The sequence below is a fragment of the Ricinus communis genome, chromosome 6 (assembly GCF_019578655.1).
Source record: "Ricinus communis isolate WT05 ecotype wild-type chromosome 6, ASM1957865v1, whole genome shotgun sequence".
Lineage (NCBI taxonomy): Eukaryota > Viridiplantae > Streptophyta > Magnoliopsida > Malpighiales > Euphorbiaceae > Ricinus > Ricinus communis.
This window is the reverse complement of record NC_063261.1, coordinates 19,218,081-19,235,425: the sequence shown is the minus strand read 5'-3', so window position 1 is coordinate 19,235,425 and position 17,345 is coordinate 19,218,081. Positions and strand designations below refer to the sequence as shown.

Genomic DNA, 17,345 nt, shown 5'->3' with positions numbered 1-17,345 from the left:
GTGCTAATTTTTAATTACTAAAATACCTCTGCAGCCCCTCTCCTTCCAGATTAGTTCATCTTGTGTTCCACAATTCCACAGTAGAAGGCAGGAGGGAAATTAAGGGTCAACATAACAGAAGTAGTATCACAACCATCAGTCGATCAACAAAACAGAAATTGTTATAAACATTTGTTTTGCTAATATTTTTTATTAAGTGTTTGGTTGAGAAGAAAGTAGTGGAAAGTGAAAGACAATCTAAGTTTTATCACTTAAATTTTATTTGATGTAGAGTAGAAGATTGTCTATCTGATTTCTTTTTTATTTTTTTTATTATTATAACTAACCAAATTAATGAAAATATTATTATTTTCTTTACTTGAAAAATTTATAAATAATAATGGATATAGTTGGAAATCGCGATTAAATCAAGGTTGAATTTAAATATTTAATTATAAAAATAGGAGAAATCCAGTGGAGCCATTATTTATTTACTATAGTATGAATTCTATCTTTGATGTATACATGCACAAAAGCAACACTAATTATAGAGACAGGAGTCGCATGGAATTTATGAGGGCAAGTGTCAGTTTGCCATTCTCTTTCAACTTAACTGTCAAATGGACAGGTGACCAAAGAAGGCTGCATGACCATGAAAGTTTGTTAATGGAATTGAGTAATCTCGCTTCCCTTTCTTATCCATTAAATCATCATTTCATTAACGAATAAAAATTAAGAGAGAGAGAGAGAGAGAGAGAGAGGGGAAGGGGAGAATGAGAAGCAACAAAATCTATTTGATAGGGATTCTCGAGGAATGCCTAAAACGCTGTATTAACTCCTTGTTACACAAAACCTTGTAGTAAATAAGACTGTGTTTGACTGTTTGTTAGAAAAGTAAAAGAATTTACATTTTGAAAATAATATAGTGTAGATGCCAAAGAGGAAGAAAATAATATTCTGACTATTATTTTTAAAATGACTGTTTATTCATTTTCTAAAATTTAAATTTAAATTTTTAAAATTTAACATGCAAGGATTTCAATCCATTTATTAAAGTGAGTTTTGACAGGTTGGCTCAACAATTCTGCAATTTATTTTCGAAAGTCGATTATTTAATTTATTCCAGTACTGTGTCAACAAAATCAATCAAAATATTAATTAAGTTTTTGCCAGAATACTAAAATTGAAAAAAAGTATTATCATTATGAATAAAATTAAAAAATTGTTAAATTTAAAAAATAATTTAAAATTCAAGTCGAGATGGACAATAAATATTATAAAAAAAGACAAATTTACTATATATGTTAAAGAGAAAATCTATTCTGGTAAACTTACTAGAATCAAAAGCTTTTAGCATCTCAATTACATAATTTATGCATTACAAAATTACAAATTCAAAGGTGGGAAAATCAGAAATAATTGGACTTTTTCCAATAGAGGGAGAAGGCATCCAAGAAATTGAAACTAAAGAAATCCTCATCTAGAGAGGCCAATAATGAATAAACCTATCAAACATGTCATAACATTCTCTGCGCTTGTACTCTTGGGGTGAGTGCCCTGCTCCCTGCATACCCATAAATGTCTTATTAATCCCCAATCCACTAAATGTAAAATTCACTGTAAATCATAAAATAACAAAACAAAAACAAAAATTAATTCTTGCCTTCACAGTGGCATATGTTAAGCGATACCCATTCTCTGAGTACTTGATTGTGTACCTGCAATTAGAATTTTTAAATAAATAACTTTCATAATTGCTTTCGTAAAGAAATATACTGAAATTCTATATAGAGTTTATATATTTATGAAAAAATTTAATTCTAATTTGAATCAGTTATAAATATAAATAAATTATGTATTATAATAAATTATAAATTTTTATATTCCGATTCAAAAGACATTCTTCTATATAGTAATATTTATATATAAAAAATATATACTATGGTAATGTTTTATTATATTATTACTTTATCTCATTAATTTTATTTATATGATATTGCAGGATATTAACATATTTTATTTCTGGTTGTTATCATTTAACTAATAAAATTAAATATTAAATTAAGAGAGAAAGTTTTAGAATACAGACATCTATTAAGTTATAATCTTTTTACAGTCATAAAATTTCTAATTGTACGACTATAAAGAGATTTTACTTTAATTCGATAATTGAGTAAGAAATATTAAAAAGAAAAGTAAAATTAAAAGCTGAAAACCAGAAAAAAGAAAGAAATATTTACCCTGCAACTTGACCATCCACAAGCCATGGTCGCCAATCATTAACAATAGTCAAGTCTAGTTCCTTTATCCATTGCTGAGTGCCCACATTCGGAATTGTGAAATCATGATCACCACTTTTTTCAACAGTTAAATTATATCAGTACCCAAATTCTATATTTCAAAGTAGCAACTGAAATGCCAGAAATTGCCAACTACTTACTTATACACGAGAGCCTGTAATCCCTTGGTACTGAAATTTTTATGATAATCAATAACACTGGTAATGTCATAATCATAATCTAAGGATTTGTTGCATCTCTTCCAATCTCGCACTGTTTTCTGATCATAAAGATTAACTGTTAGATTTTCAGTTTTATCTAATTTTGCAATTCAATTCAGTTGTGATGATATAATTTAGTTACTTACTGCAGTGACATTAAGAGCAGCTTGCACATTTGCATCATTTGCCCACACATAGGCTAGAGAATAATTAAAGTTCTGCAAATTTTTGACCAATTTGTAAGCTGATTCTGCATTATCTTTTAAATAAAAACTAATGGGGTCTTTAAATTTCTGAGCGAACGGTAAGTACGAGAGTCATTCAATCATTGAATTATTAATTTAAACATATAATACGTGAAAAGTACGAAAGCAGAAAAATAAGAACTCACATGACACCATTTCTCAGCAGTTCTACTAGGTGGCATGATTAAATCTGCTGCTGTAGTTCCCCTGAGTGATCTGCGAGCCGATTCTTCGATTGGATTAGGAGATGCATAGGTGCATTTTGGTTCTAGAATATCATTCTTGTTTATATCTTTATAGCACTGCAAGTTCACAAAGTTTAGCAACAGCCAGTTTCAGAAAAGTAATAATCATTCCGCATGGAATCAAATTACATAATAATTAACAATCTGTCACCTTTTTTATTAATGCAAGAGTTGCATAGCAACCTGAATCAGCTGAGGTTACACCATAGTAATCTGAATCACAAGCATTTTTAGCTGCCTGTTGTAAGCATTCAGAAAAGATGGAATTCAATATGTTAGTTCAGAAAAAACAAGTAGATAGATTCAATAAAATTGTGTCAGGAGTAATCACCCTGTAAAGTTCATCAGATATAAGTGCCAGTCTGTGAGCAAAAATAACCTTCGAATTCTCTTGAATTTGTCCATCAATTCTTGGGCACCCAAGAATGTAACCCTTAAATCATTTCAACAACAGATAAGTAAGGAAAATGATAATTGGATCATTCAAGTTCTTTACCAAAAAGTCATGTACCTTAAGGTTCAAGTGTGGTTCTGCTCCATAGCCATTTCCTGAAGTTACAAACCAGAATTCAAATAAATTGAAAACAATTTCTTTCAAGAATAACAGTCAAGTCATAACATTGAACCTTTACAGTCAGTACAATAAACAGACTCACCATCTAAAATATGTTGAATAGCTAAAGTAGCAGATATGCCTGAATAAGAATCAGCCCCAACAAACAATTGAAGCTTGATGTATTGTGGGTGTTCAGCCAACCACTGCAAAACAAATCAAAATTTGAAGTTCAGAATCAGGTTCATTTCAATTAATATTGTATATTTCACTTTATACTAATAATTCGAAGACAAATATAAATTAATTGGAAATAAATTCTAATATCACCTTCTTGAGGAACTGATAAACTTGATATCCTGTTGATGTGTCAGACATGGACCACCCATCTTCAGTTATTGAATAGGAAAAGCCAGTACCCACTGGGGCATCAAGGAATAATATGCTTGCAGACTGATTAATACATTAAACAAGAAAAGATTATAGTGGTTAATACCAAATATTACATGGCCATAACTTGTTCTCTTAAAGAGAGAAAAGAAACTCTGCCACAGTACTTTTTTACCTTTGTCCATGAATATGGGTAATAAGCCAATGATGGTAATCCCCCTTCGTAATCTGAGATATTGAACTCTAGTGGTCCTACACATTATACAAAGTCTTGTCAATGCAACTTAAAAATTCATTTTATGGGTTATTTTAGTAGTAAAACTCTAAATTTAAGTAGTATAAAATCATTAATTTAGTCGTTTCTCCTAATAAAAAGTTTATTTATGAAATTGAAATCTGAAATAAAAGATACCTATTTCATAAATTAGACCATTGAAAGCAGAGCAACCAGGACCACCACTGTACCAAAGCAAAAGAGGATCCTCTTTGGGGTTTCCTTCTGATTCTATGAAATAATAAAACATCTCTGCTGGCCCTACAGATATGTACCTAAAAAATTCAAACAAGAGAACGTTAATTTTCTGTGCATGAAAAGGGAGGAAAAGAACATCAATTTTAAGCGTTTTAATTCTATGATTCTGTAGTGTACTAAATATTAATTGCAAAAGAAAAAGGAGAACTGGCCTCCATTGATTTAAAAAGAAAAACAAAAAATTTCTTTAAAAGAAATAAAAATTACAGTTAAAAATAATATTACAGTTTGAAATGAAAAAGAGCATAAAGCATAAAATTCAAAAAAAGAAAATCCTAATAAAACTGCTCATCACTTTACAACACACAAATGTTGGCTATCAATTAGCAGACGACTTGTCGTCCATGGCTATAAAAGAGAAAAATCATGCTGCCAATGTTATGCTCATAGATAAGAACATGGAAAACTAAAAGACAGAACGAACATTGAAAACTTTCTCTTTTCTTTGATTTCATGGATATTTCGTAATCACGCAAATTACATATTTGGGCAATTGGGTTTTCAAGAATTTGTGTTCTTGACATGAAGAATCTCTGTTTTCCTGGGCAAATGACAGAAAATGAATGGGCACAGAGGAAAAAAAATAATTTTAAAGAAACAGACATACATACCCAGTTTCAAGTGTAAAAGGAAGTTCACCATCATATCCTGGTAAATACTTAACAATGGTGCCAGAGAAAGCAACATTTGCCCAGAAAACTAGTCCAAGAAACAACAAAAAACAAGCAAGATTCAGGTGACCGGTGCCGGAACTTGACTTTAACATCTTCTACAAGCAGTTAGTAGGCACTGCTGCTGCTTCTATATACTTTTTTTTTTTTTTTTTCTACAATTGCATAAGTACGCTAGTTTGCAGGGTTATTATATATTATGGGATGGAGACAAATCAATATTATGATCATTATTTTTGGATATAATTGAACTGGGATATTTAGAAGTCTTGTTATACCAGAATGTTTCTGGGAGTTTGACATATTGTTGATGATCAATACACAAAAAAAAAAACATTCTATAGTTTGAATGTTAAGTTTATTGAAGTGCAAGTTTCAGTATAGTTTTGATTTTGAATGTAAGGTTATGGAGCAATGTTTTTGTTTGGTGACTTTGGTCCATCAACTGAATGACGGCTACATAATTTTTAGACACGTGATACTTAATTTATTTTTTTTTCAGCTTTTTTTCTCGCAAAATAGGTGATTAAAAATAAAATGAGTTAATTTATTATATTATATCAGAATAATTTTCTATTAAACCATGTCGTTTCACTACTCTGTCAATTAAACCAGGTATTTCCATAAGAGAATTTTTTTGGTATAGCTACAACAATTATTTTTCTGCTCCTTGGTCTTTACTACAATTGATTTAATTTAATATTTTTGAAATTTCGACCTATAGTATTTCACTATTAGTTTTTAATACAAAAAAAATTATAAAATTAATGGCAGATTGAGATTTTAATATAAAGTTTCATGATTTTAGGGATGGTTTTAAAATTCTAAATTTCATTAGTAAATTTTAATAAAATTTTACTAATATTTCAATTTTATTTACTAATATTTGATATAAAGTTGATATAAAAATAATAATTTTTTTGATAAAAAGTCTTTATATATAAATAAAAATATTAATATAGATTGAGTTATTATTTTATCATTACATATACGAAGAATGATAAATCTAATTATTGATTTATACATCCATCACGTGTGGGTAAAAATTTAATTTTCATAAATATAATATTTCATAGCATTAAAACTAGAAGATAATAATTTGAAAGGTTTCATGTCTGATCTCTCCAAGTATTACAAAAACAAGTAATATAGAGTGCTTGCACTCGATTTGTTGGACAACCTTATAAACTTCCCAAATCTTGCTCTAGTAACAGTATAACCAAGCTACTTTAAATTTGATAATTATATTGAAAATAATAATATCTTTTATAATTTTCTCCAATTATCTCAAAAATTTTAATATTTTTAATTTTATTTCGTCTTATTTACAAAGTTTCATTTTAGTTTAATATCACCTTCTCATGCCTATAATTACATTTATATTTAAAAAATGAGCATTAAATGATGTTCAAAATATATATTTATACAGGTGATGAATATTTATTTAATAGATTTTTTATTTATCTAGAATGAAATATTTGAAGCAAATGGAGAATTTTTTTATATTTTTCTATTATACATAAAATAGATAAATACTTGATCATTAATCACATAAAGCCTCATATGGTCGGATATAATAAGGATGTTTACTCTAAGAAATTTGACAAGTAAATGGAAAATAAAATTCAGAGAAATGTAGAAGCCTTGTCATTTAAAATTGAAGGCCTATTGCACAAATAAGCCCCTAAACTATAGGCCAAAATGCACATATCGCTCTAATGTTTGTTTTTGCCTATAAAGATCCTTATACTTTTTAGAATTCATCATTCAAATACTTTGACTAACTATACCATCAGTCAATCATTTATTTGGTTAAAAAAATTATCAAAAAATAAATAGCGGATCCTACTCCGTTTCATTTTTTTTTACCGTCTCTCTCTCATTTTTTAGTTCCTAACCAATAAAATGAATTTTTTTTAAGAAATAAAATTTTAACTAGCATGATATACTATTGCCATCATCTTTACTATCAGTCTTTTTTTGATAATTAAGAATTTGATATATAACTTTTAATTCATTTTCTTGATTTTAAATTAATTTTACAATCTTTTCTCTTTGTTAATAGTATTGGATTAATTAAGATAATGATTAGTTGATCGGTATTAAGGATTTAGATTGGAATTCATTAATGGAGGCTATGGAAAAGAATAAAGAACAACCAAATGAGAAGAAGGAAAAGGAAAGAAAAAAAAGGAAAAAATGAAAGAAAAAAGAAAATGAAAAGATTGGAACCCGCAATATTATTTTATTAGTTTCTTATGCAGCAAACAGTTAACTAATAATAAATGGCTTGAATAGTAATTTTCAAAAAGTTGAAGAGTATGTATAGGCAAAAGTGAACATTTAGGTGATATATGCATTCTCGCCCATAGTTCAGGAGCTTATTTGTGCAACAGGGCAAAATTGAACTGTATTTAGTTCTTAACTGTTTTACCTAACAAGTTGTGGCTTTTCATTATTAAGACGTATACACAAAAGGATAATTGAATTGTCTTTTCATTATGCTTTGTTTTGCTTGACAACGATAATTGAATTCATTGCAAAGGGTTTGGACAACCATATCAAGAATTCTAAAAGTAAAATCTTAATTCACTCCAGATTTTTTTTTATTCTTAAAAACCCTGAGTACTGAGAGGCAAATTCCAACAATGAAATGCAGAAATGATAAAAATAAAAAGAAATATAATTATCAAACTAGTTGATACTTTCTTTCACATGGCCATGAATGTTATTTCCATAGTAGCAAATATTTGCTTAGTAATTCTTGGAAAAGGCCTTTACAATAATTTCTTCATTAATGCAATCAGTCATGATAGAGGAAATCCTACGCCAAAATTTTCAGCCAAATGGGTAATATTTTAGATAGGATAATGTCGAATCCATCTATGAAACATGTCAAAGCATTCCTTGCGTTTGTACTCCTGAGGTGAGTGACCAGCTCCCTATACATGTCCAAGAAAACAAAAGACAAACGTATCAAAAGGTTTGCTCTTTATTCAATTCTTACAAAAACTTATGTTGTTCTAAACTTGCCTTAACAGTTGCATATGTCAAACTGTATCCAGTATTTGTATATCTCCTTGTGTACCTGGAAAATTTAGGCAACAAATGTCAATCGTGTATCAATCTGATTGTAGTCTCTCCATTCAAAAGAATAATAAAGTAAATAATTATTGAATTTTATATTTAGTATTATTTTAGTGATAAAACTTTTACTTATTTTATTTCAATCATTTAATATTTGGTTCCAGCTTAATTATCTGGCCAATAAGAAATTGATATGTTATATTTTTTTTATTGTTATTTTTGTTACCTGTTAATTTTCAATTTACGAACTGACTAAATTGAAACACAATTGAATTTGAATGATTGAAACGAAATAAATTAAAATTCTATAATTAAATTAAATTTGAATATAAAATTTAGTGACTATTTATATCATTATCCCCTGTTATGAATCTATCAAATATTAGTTTTCATTTCTATAATTAAAATTATTTAAGATGAATGTTATCAATATTATATAGCCCATGGTAATATTGAACCTCAAAATAGAAAATAAAAATTCATAAATTAAAAGAAAATATTATTTTACCCTGCAACTTGACCATCAGTAAACCATGGTCGCCAATCAGTATCAATTGTCAAATCCATAGACTTTATCCACAGTTCAATACCATTGTGAGGCATGACCATATCATGATCACCACTAAACAGAAAAAGAAGGAGACATAAAAGGTTTCTTGTTAGCATATATTGTATCTTGCAGGAAACATCAAATTCTAAATCACTACAATGGCATGATGTTATGATCATAAAATTCGGTTCATATTTTTGAAGATTTCGAAAATCACCTGAAAACCAGAACTTGCAAGCCTGTTTCAGTGAGATTCTGATGATAAGGCATCACTGTGTTCATATCCACTGTGTAAGTTATGCTAATATTGCACCTGTAAAATTCTGGGATCATTCCCTGTTTACATGAAACGAACATCACAATTAGTTTTTCACAGTTTGATGCTAAAATTTATGGGTTAATTAAATACAAATTGCGACTTTGATTACCAGTCGGACATGAAGAGCCTCTTGTACACTTTTATAATTTGTCCATATATCAGAAAGCAGATATTGGAAGTTCTGCAAGAAAAACAAATTAAAGAGACTCAAAAGAAAATTTTTATATGCTAGTATCATATTATATTAGTATGTGCATTTATGAGCAGAACTTTGTGTTTTCAGGAGAGAAACTTTACATGGCAATAAAGATCCCCCAAGTTGGGCAATGGTTTGATCCTTCTCATTGCCCTTAGTGATCTTCGAACTGCTTTCTCCTTTTCTTTAGGTGACAAGAAAGCACAATTTGGCTCCAAAACATTTTGGCGGCTGATTAACTCGATGCACTAAGAAATACAGCAATTAATTTGTCAGTCACCAATCAGGTGTAGCTCATTATGTATCTAAAGTCGTCTCCAGGGCTGTGAGGATCTCAAATTATAACCCGAGTCGGAGGCATTTAATTATATATATAAAATAAATAAAATTAAGGAAAAAGCCTTGCAGAACAAACCTGAGTTATATCATCAAGAGCTTCTACACATTCTGTGTTTGTTGCATCAACATTAGCATATGTCCCATTGCAGCTAGTTTTAGCCGACTGAAAGAATGGTAAACAATGTTCGTTGATTAGCACAAAGCCTTGCATTATTTAAAAAGAAAATGATTCAGTAAAGAGTTGCGCATGTAATTTCTTATTTTCGTCGTCCTTGTAAGTAGTAAGAAATCGGGTGAACTGAGTTATAGACATGAAAGTGTAAGAATTCAACGAATCCCCAGATATTCATTACAGAATACGTACTTATTTTAACTTGAAATAAGGTAATACTCAGAAGTAGGAGCTCGAAAGGAGTATGGGGATCACCTCATACATGTAATCTGATATAAGTGCCAATCTATGAGCAAATGGTATTTTTGCATTCGTTTCCACGATGGTATCAGTATGAGGGCAACCGATTGAAAAACCCTAAGATTAATTCAAACAGTCAAGAAAAGTGAAAAAAATAATATTAGGCATGGTAGATGCAGACTAAGAATGTGCATATGGAGTTCATATTCGTACTTTGAGATTCACAAATGGCTCAAGTCCTGCTGTATTGCCTGCAAGTTTTTCAATATCATGACAACTTTATTCAGTAGAACCAACCAAAAAAAAAAAAAAAGGAAAGGCTTAATTTTCAATAAATTAAGGCCTCAGAAGATTGGATTACCATTAATTATATTCATAGAAAGCATAGGAACAATGAGTCCTGCATATGAATCACTACCAAGATAGACTGGATTTGTTTGGAAGTCTGGATTATCAGTCAGCCACTGCATCATAGTTCAAACAATAATAAGGTAAATACAAAGGAGGACAGAACGTTTTTATCTTCTGGGTCATCATGAAGATGTCAGTAACTCACATTTCTTAGAAAATCGTATATTTGCACTGCAGTCAGTGTGTCTGTTGAATTCCAAGCTTCTGTCGTAGTTGCATACGTAAAACCGGTTCCAACAGGTGCATCCAAGAACAGAATGTTGACAGTCTAGTAAACCATAGCAAGTCAACTACGGCATATTATTGAATTATTTAATTAAGCTTTGATCATAGATTAATTTGTCAAAAGTGTCTTTTTGTACCTTGGACCAAGCAGTTGGTTCAGATAGCAAAGTTGGTAGTCCACCAGTGTAGTTATTCAGATCAAATCTTAGTGGTCCTAATAGAAAATAGAGGCAAAAATAATTAAGAACAAGGGCAAGAAATTTTAGAAGTTCATTTACTAGTCGAGAGGGATTGGCAGCTCTTACCTATTAATTAATATATTTCATATATGGAATTATCTAATAAAATTTCAACTATGTGCCTACCAAGTATCTACCAATTATCGAAAGAAAGCTCAGTGGAACTCATTTGAGTGGAGAAGTAAGCAGAGTAAAAGATAGATTGGGTTCATAAGATTTAACCATAAAAAAGAAAAAAATAAACAATGCATTTCCTCTGACCTTACAAATTTTCCTACATTTTTCTAGGAATAATGTTCATTATTTGAGCGTATAAATAAACTAAATGCCTACCAATTTGGTAAAAGAACCCATTCAAGCCAGAGCAACCAGGACCTCCATTAAGGTAGAGAAGAAGAGGATCAGCAGCAGGGTTACTTTCTGAATGAACAAAGTAAGAAAAGAACTCAATGTCGCCCACAGTAGTATACCTGCACATAAACAAAACTAATCATGACATTTCAAGACAAGCAATGAAGATGTAAAGGTTCAACTCCTAACAGGCCGGTGGTCAAGTGTCTGCCTCGTTGTGCAGGAGTTCAGGGTCAACTACTCACAACCCTTTTACCCTGTAAAGACTTTAAGAGTAGCAAGAGACAAAACAAAAACAAAAAGATACGTACCCAGTCTCAAGTGTGAATGGCAAATCGCCAGAGAAGCCTGGTAAAGAGGTTACAATTTCGCCAGAGAAAGCAGTTTGCGAGAGAAGAAGCAGAAACAACAGATGTAAGAACATTGTAGAAGTGGAAGCCATGGTGGAGAAGTGCTACTTGGGACCAGTAGAGACCCCTAATTCTGAAGAGGGGAATAAGCTTCAACAGGATATAGTCTTTATAAGTTCACCATGGTGTATATATATATATATATATGGTTCTTTTGTAAATGAAAGCCGGTCGAAAGAGATGTCAGGCTCCTGGATGTGGGTTTTAGAAAGTTAGGAAGAATCCTGTTGTACCAAATTAAGTCATGAGTATATGTAGGTTACTAGAATTAATTTTCTTCAGCAATAATAGTTACTGTTATTGTTAGAGAAGGTTAGATCGTAAGATCCTGTGAGTCAACATATAAGTACAAAACATGTTCAGAATTTGATCCATTGAATTACAAACAGAACATGGTTGGTGCCCACCAGTTTCTATTTGCCTTACATTTTAATATCAGAGTTTAAAAATAATTACTTGTGCATTTTCAGGTATTGGGTTCAAGTTTTTCTTTTTTATTAAGTTATCACCTAATGCCTTAGCTATTAGGAACAAACAAGAGTTTATAAAAAGAACCATTACAAAAAAATAAATAATTTCTTACAGTTTGATTACATGAAATATTCAGATGATTCATAAAGGAGAGATAAAAATAATAATAATCTGACATATATACAAATAATATTTTATTCTAAAAAATTAGTTTGATTTGTAAATCTAAATTCGAATCAATAATATAAGACAAATTTGTATATTAACCAAATTAATTCAAGAGACCTTTTGGACTTACAGTTGGACTTACAGTTGGGTCGTTCTTAAGTTAACTACCAGTCAGTCTGTATCAAGAAGCAGAGCTTCAGCTTTTCTTTCTTTAATGGCAATAATTTTTAGATATGTATAATTCATAACTCAGCAATAATATTCGTATAATCACACAATTTAATATTTCGGAAAAGAAAAGAATATCTTTGATAAATTATCTTAAATTGATTGAAAATTATTATTATTATTATCATCATTATCATTATAAATTGAAAATTAAATAAACTTTTCTTTTATGATCTAAAGGGTATTATTAATCATAAAATTGGATGGAATTTCACTTGTTGGAACTACTATGCATAACGCATATGAAAAATATGCTCATTGTTATACAAACTATCGGTTACCTGACATTCCCATAGAAGAAATTATTTGAAATTATAATCTTGTAAATGTTGTTTGGTGGGATTCCTAACTGTGAGGAAAGGGCTGTCATAGTTTCTTATTTAATTTAATTTTTTTTTTAATTTTTTTTTTTAAATTTTTGGTTTTATTATAATTATTATGAAAGGAACTAATTGCCAAAAACTTTGGATAAGGAGGAAATTTTCCAGAGCCTCATTTAATATTTTTCTTTTTATGAAAAAAAAAAACCCTTTTAATTTTCTATCTTAGTTTCTCATCTATGTTAAGAGTCTTTTTCTCTTGCTTGTTTGCCTTCCCATATTTTGGAATTCTTTTGTACTGGGCTGATTTGTGGGCTTTTTATTGTTATTAATAATTTCAGCAATTTGTTGTTTGGACTGGACTCTAATGCTTGACCTTATATTTCGTCTTCTACCCTTTAGCAAGTTGATCTCTTGTATTATTTAAAAGGGTCCTGGGCCAACTGTTCAAAAAATGGACTCGAACAAAGACATTGGAAAGATTCCAATTGGCAAGAAGAGATTGCTTCTTTCTTGCAATAATGCAGTCTCTAATTCCATTGTCAAAACTCTGCCTGCAGGTTTCTCTGCTGAACTTCCATTTACACTTAGAAACTGGATATGTGTCCTTTTGTTGTTTCTCCCTGCTATTTCTGTAATGCATTTTGTATAAAATTAACATAGAAACTTCTATGGTGTAGGTACACGAGTGGGGGGTGATACTGAATTTTTCTATCATTTTGTCCAGTCAGAACAGAACTCTGCAGCAACTACTCTTCTTGGTTATCTTAATAGAGGCCCTGGTTTTTCTGTTACTTTGTCTAGACAAGTATGCAATTCTTTCAAAGCACACTTCTTTGCTTAGTTTTATAATGAGTATAAATGCTATAGAAACAGGATTACAAAGTGGAAAACATATGAATTTTGTAGAATTTAAGAGTAAAATAAGCACAGATGGCTTCAAATTATAATTTCAGTATCATTAAGCTAAAGCTTTGAACTTCTTATATTTAGATATTTATTTTCTCAGGTCCATTATCAGTAGGCCGAAGTACTGGATACAAATGCTAATTTATTATTATTTTGTTCAGAAAAATGATTGGTACTATTGTAATAACATTAAATATTTATAAAATAGAAACAGAAGTAACATGATAAATAAAAGAATAATTATTAAATTAATGATTATATAACTATTCTTTACATCTATCATTGTTTTTCTTTTCTTTTTTCACAATTACTGTATCCAGAGTTTGAAAAATATGCAGTTAGCATTTGAGGAAGATTAGTAGTGATATGGTCCTAAAAATGTTCATAACTTTCGCACGTTCCATGCTTGTATTTTTCCTGATAAGGCTGGGAAATGATAATGGCAAACAGTCGCCTTTCCGTGCCCATTGCCATTCCAAGTTCCACCAGAACTTTATTACATGATAATTCCTGCCTATTACTTGGAGATGTTGCACCTATTCAGTTGTGGTTATCGTCCATTACAAGATAACTGCCCCGGTTATCTTTATCAAACTCCATTGGGCCTATTCAATTGTAATAAACGATATATAAGGCAACATTTATTGATTTGTTCAATTTTTTTCTTCTTTCACTTAGCGTCTTCCGCACCAGGTTAATCCTTATTCAGACCGGGTACTATAAACAGTAAATTGCTTTTAATGGGTGCGCCCCACTTTTAGCCTTAGAATCTAGCCACCACCATATTGGTTTTAGTTTCCTCTCTTTCGATTGTTTTTCATTTTATCAAGTTCATATATGAATATAAATACAAATATAAATTGAGAGGAAATAAATTAAGTACCAGTTTCATAGATTAATCCATGGAATGAAAAACAAGCAGGTCCACCAGTTAGCCAGAGAAAAAGAGGGTCTTCTTCAGGATTCCCTTGTGATTTAGTAAAATAGCTCAGAATCACTAACATTATACTCTATTTTCATCTTTAGAAGAAACAAGAAAAGCCTATCATTATATTCTTACAAGAATCCACAAATCGAGAAAGAGAAAAAACAGAACAGTAGTTGTGAGAATCAGAGTACCCAGTTTCAAGTTTAAATGGAAGTCCATCGTCAAAACCAGGCAAATTCTTGACAGTCTGGCCTGAGAGAAAGCAGCATTTGCTTGCACAATCAAAAGAAGGTTCAATCGCCAGTACAACAACCATTTGATTTTACGTATTTGTTAAAAGCTGCGATTGATCAGATGCCATGATAGTAAGATATTTACTGGTATAGTTTGATAGCAAGCCATTATTATAGCTTCTACCAAACTTTTTTGTGGATCCATAGTTGTTAATCAATTTCCTTACATTAAAGAGAATTATCAATTAAAATTAGTTCACTGATTTCGCTCAAGTAATCTAGAATTTTAAATCAAATTAATAAGAATGCAAACGCGTTGGACTTTTTTCTTTCTTTCCCAATTCTCAGAGAAAACTAAGAATGTGTTTACATCCTAGACAAGCTCTTTTCTTTTTTCTTTTTTTTTTAAGACAAAAACTATTACATAAGAATCCTAGACAATGATTAAGACGAAATTATTAGATGGAACAAGAATATGCTTTAACAAGAAAAGAATCAAATTAATACTTATTAAAAATAATTCTTTCTACTTTGGCATAATCCAGCTCTCATCCTAACCAGCTAGCTTTCTCTGTAATTATGATTATATCAATAATAACAAGCAATGAAAATGAAAATAGAATGCTATATTGATACAAGCATATGAAGTAAACTTCATAATACTAATAATACTATAATTAAATTTTTAGTGCCCAAAATACAGAAATTAATCTACAATTTAGAAGGCCTGCATCTTGATTCGTCCATTTAATACAATATCTACCCTATACATGAAAAGAATAAAATAAAAAAATAATTTAAAAAGAATATAATGATCTTCTAATTGTTTCACTTAATTAGTGAACATTGATCTAAAAGTAGTCTAACTTCCTCAATGTAGCTGGCCTTTGAAGAATTAACAATGGAGCTTTTTGGCATGTCTGTAACTTGAGAAAGAGAAAAGAGTACCTCCCCATTAGATAGCCAATCTTGCCAGCACAATCCTCCATGCACCTTGTGTAAAAATTTGTAGCCTTGCTTATGATCTTGATGTTTACCGATATCATCTCCATAAACTGGTTTTGCTTCTTTGTTTGGTTTTCCATCTTCAAAATTTTGATTCTGAGGAAATGAAAGAGTTTTGGTGATTGTGGAAAGAGATTTTGTGGGTGTATATATATATATATAACGGTTTTGAGTATTAAGGTTTTGGATTTTTATTTTGGAAGTTTATGTGTTGAAGTTGAAATTCAAATTCAGGAGAAGACTATAATAAAAAAAATAAAAAAAAATAAAAACATTTTTGAAGCTTGTTTTGCTGAAGAGTTGTTTAGGCTCATATTCATTTTATTTAACATGACAAACATTAAAAAGACAAAAATAAGCATATTGAGTATGGAATGAGATTATAATCCCCACCAGGCTGCCTCAGTCAAAATTTCTGACTTTCAAACTCTGCAGCGACACGAATATATTTAGTATGGATTATATTATTTATATATACATTTATAATACATTAATGTATACATAGATATTTAGCAAATTATCTTGACTGTTTTTTTTTATGTAATTGTTACTCAAATTTTTTAAGATTTTGGTAAATTTGATAGCAGACGTGTCAGAAACTGTACATATTTTAATTATTAAAATTTATTTGATTTTTTGAGTCAAAATATACTATAAAAAACAACAGTTTCAAGACCATCCAATGTGGTCTCTAAATGGTTGTTAAAGAGCGATCACTTTAAAGACCGCATACAGTGGTCGTTGTAACCTTTATCGCTAATAAAAATAGTGACAAAAAATCAGAGCGATTTCTAAAAATAATCACCATATAAAGTGGTCGCTAATCAGCTATTCTAAAAGTGGTATCTATCTAGTCTCTAGTTGGTCACTAATGCATTGACATGGGAGACTACTTAGAGACCAATTACCTTTTACACAGCGACTACGTGGCTTGATAGCTATTTAGAGACCACTTAATAAATTTATAATGACTCGAAACCAGATCACATGAGATATTATTTGCTTTGGCCCCTTTGGCTTCACGATTTTATCCCTTTGAGGGATTCAAGAACTTCTCAGGAGGTCACTCATCTTAAAGTTTCTCCGAACCAAGCACATTTAACTTTAGAGTTCTTATACCTCTACAGTCAAACAACCAAAAAAAACCTCATGTGATTAGCTCCAATTCTTTACATATATATCAACAATTTCCCGTCCCATTTCGATGTTCAATTCAATTCATTCATGTACCCCCGTACTTTAGAGTGCTGCAATCTTAGAAGCATGTCGGAAGCCGCTCCTAGTCCAGGCATCCTATTCTTGCTCCGGCGTCCACTTCTCGCCCTCATCAAACCGCTTCTCTAGGCCAGACTGTCACATGATTAACGATATTATTTAATTATTATTTCAATTTATATTGTTATTTTAAGTGTATTACTATTTTAATTTA

General features: G+C 30.4%; 1 protein-coding gene across 1 annotated transcript; it reads right to left on the bottom strand.

The window, feature by feature from the left end:
• Positions 1 to 1,279: 1,279 nt before the first annotated feature.
• LOC8273844 lies at positions 1,280 to 11,785 on the bottom strand. Its single transcript, XM_015721110.3, has 28 exons — positions 11,556 to 11,785; positions 11,227 to 11,363; positions 10,792 to 10,868; positions 10,575 to 10,697; positions 10,380 to 10,482; positions 10,232 to 10,269; positions 10,034 to 10,135; positions 9,683 to 9,769; positions 9,369 to 9,515; positions 9,181 to 9,252; positions 8,970 to 9,088; positions 8,711 to 8,824; positions 8,149 to 8,203; positions 7,977 to 8,057; positions 5,056 to 5,213; positions 4,325 to 4,461; positions 4,088 to 4,164; positions 3,853 to 3,975; positions 3,626 to 3,728; positions 3,481 to 3,518; positions 3,301 to 3,402; positions 3,121 to 3,207; positions 2,871 to 3,026; positions 2,626 to 2,697; positions 2,420 to 2,538; positions 2,220 to 2,333; positions 1,643 to 1,697; positions 1,280 to 1,543 (listed from the first exon to the last, which is right to left on the bottom strand). Exons 1-28 carry the CDS (start codon positions 11,684 to 11,686, stop codon positions 1,460 to 1,462), a joined length of 2,811 nt encoding a protein of 936 aa, XP_015576596.2. The 5' UTR covers positions 11,687 to 11,785; the 3' UTR covers positions 1,280 to 1,459.
• Positions 11,786 to 17,345: the final 5,560 nt, after the last annotated feature.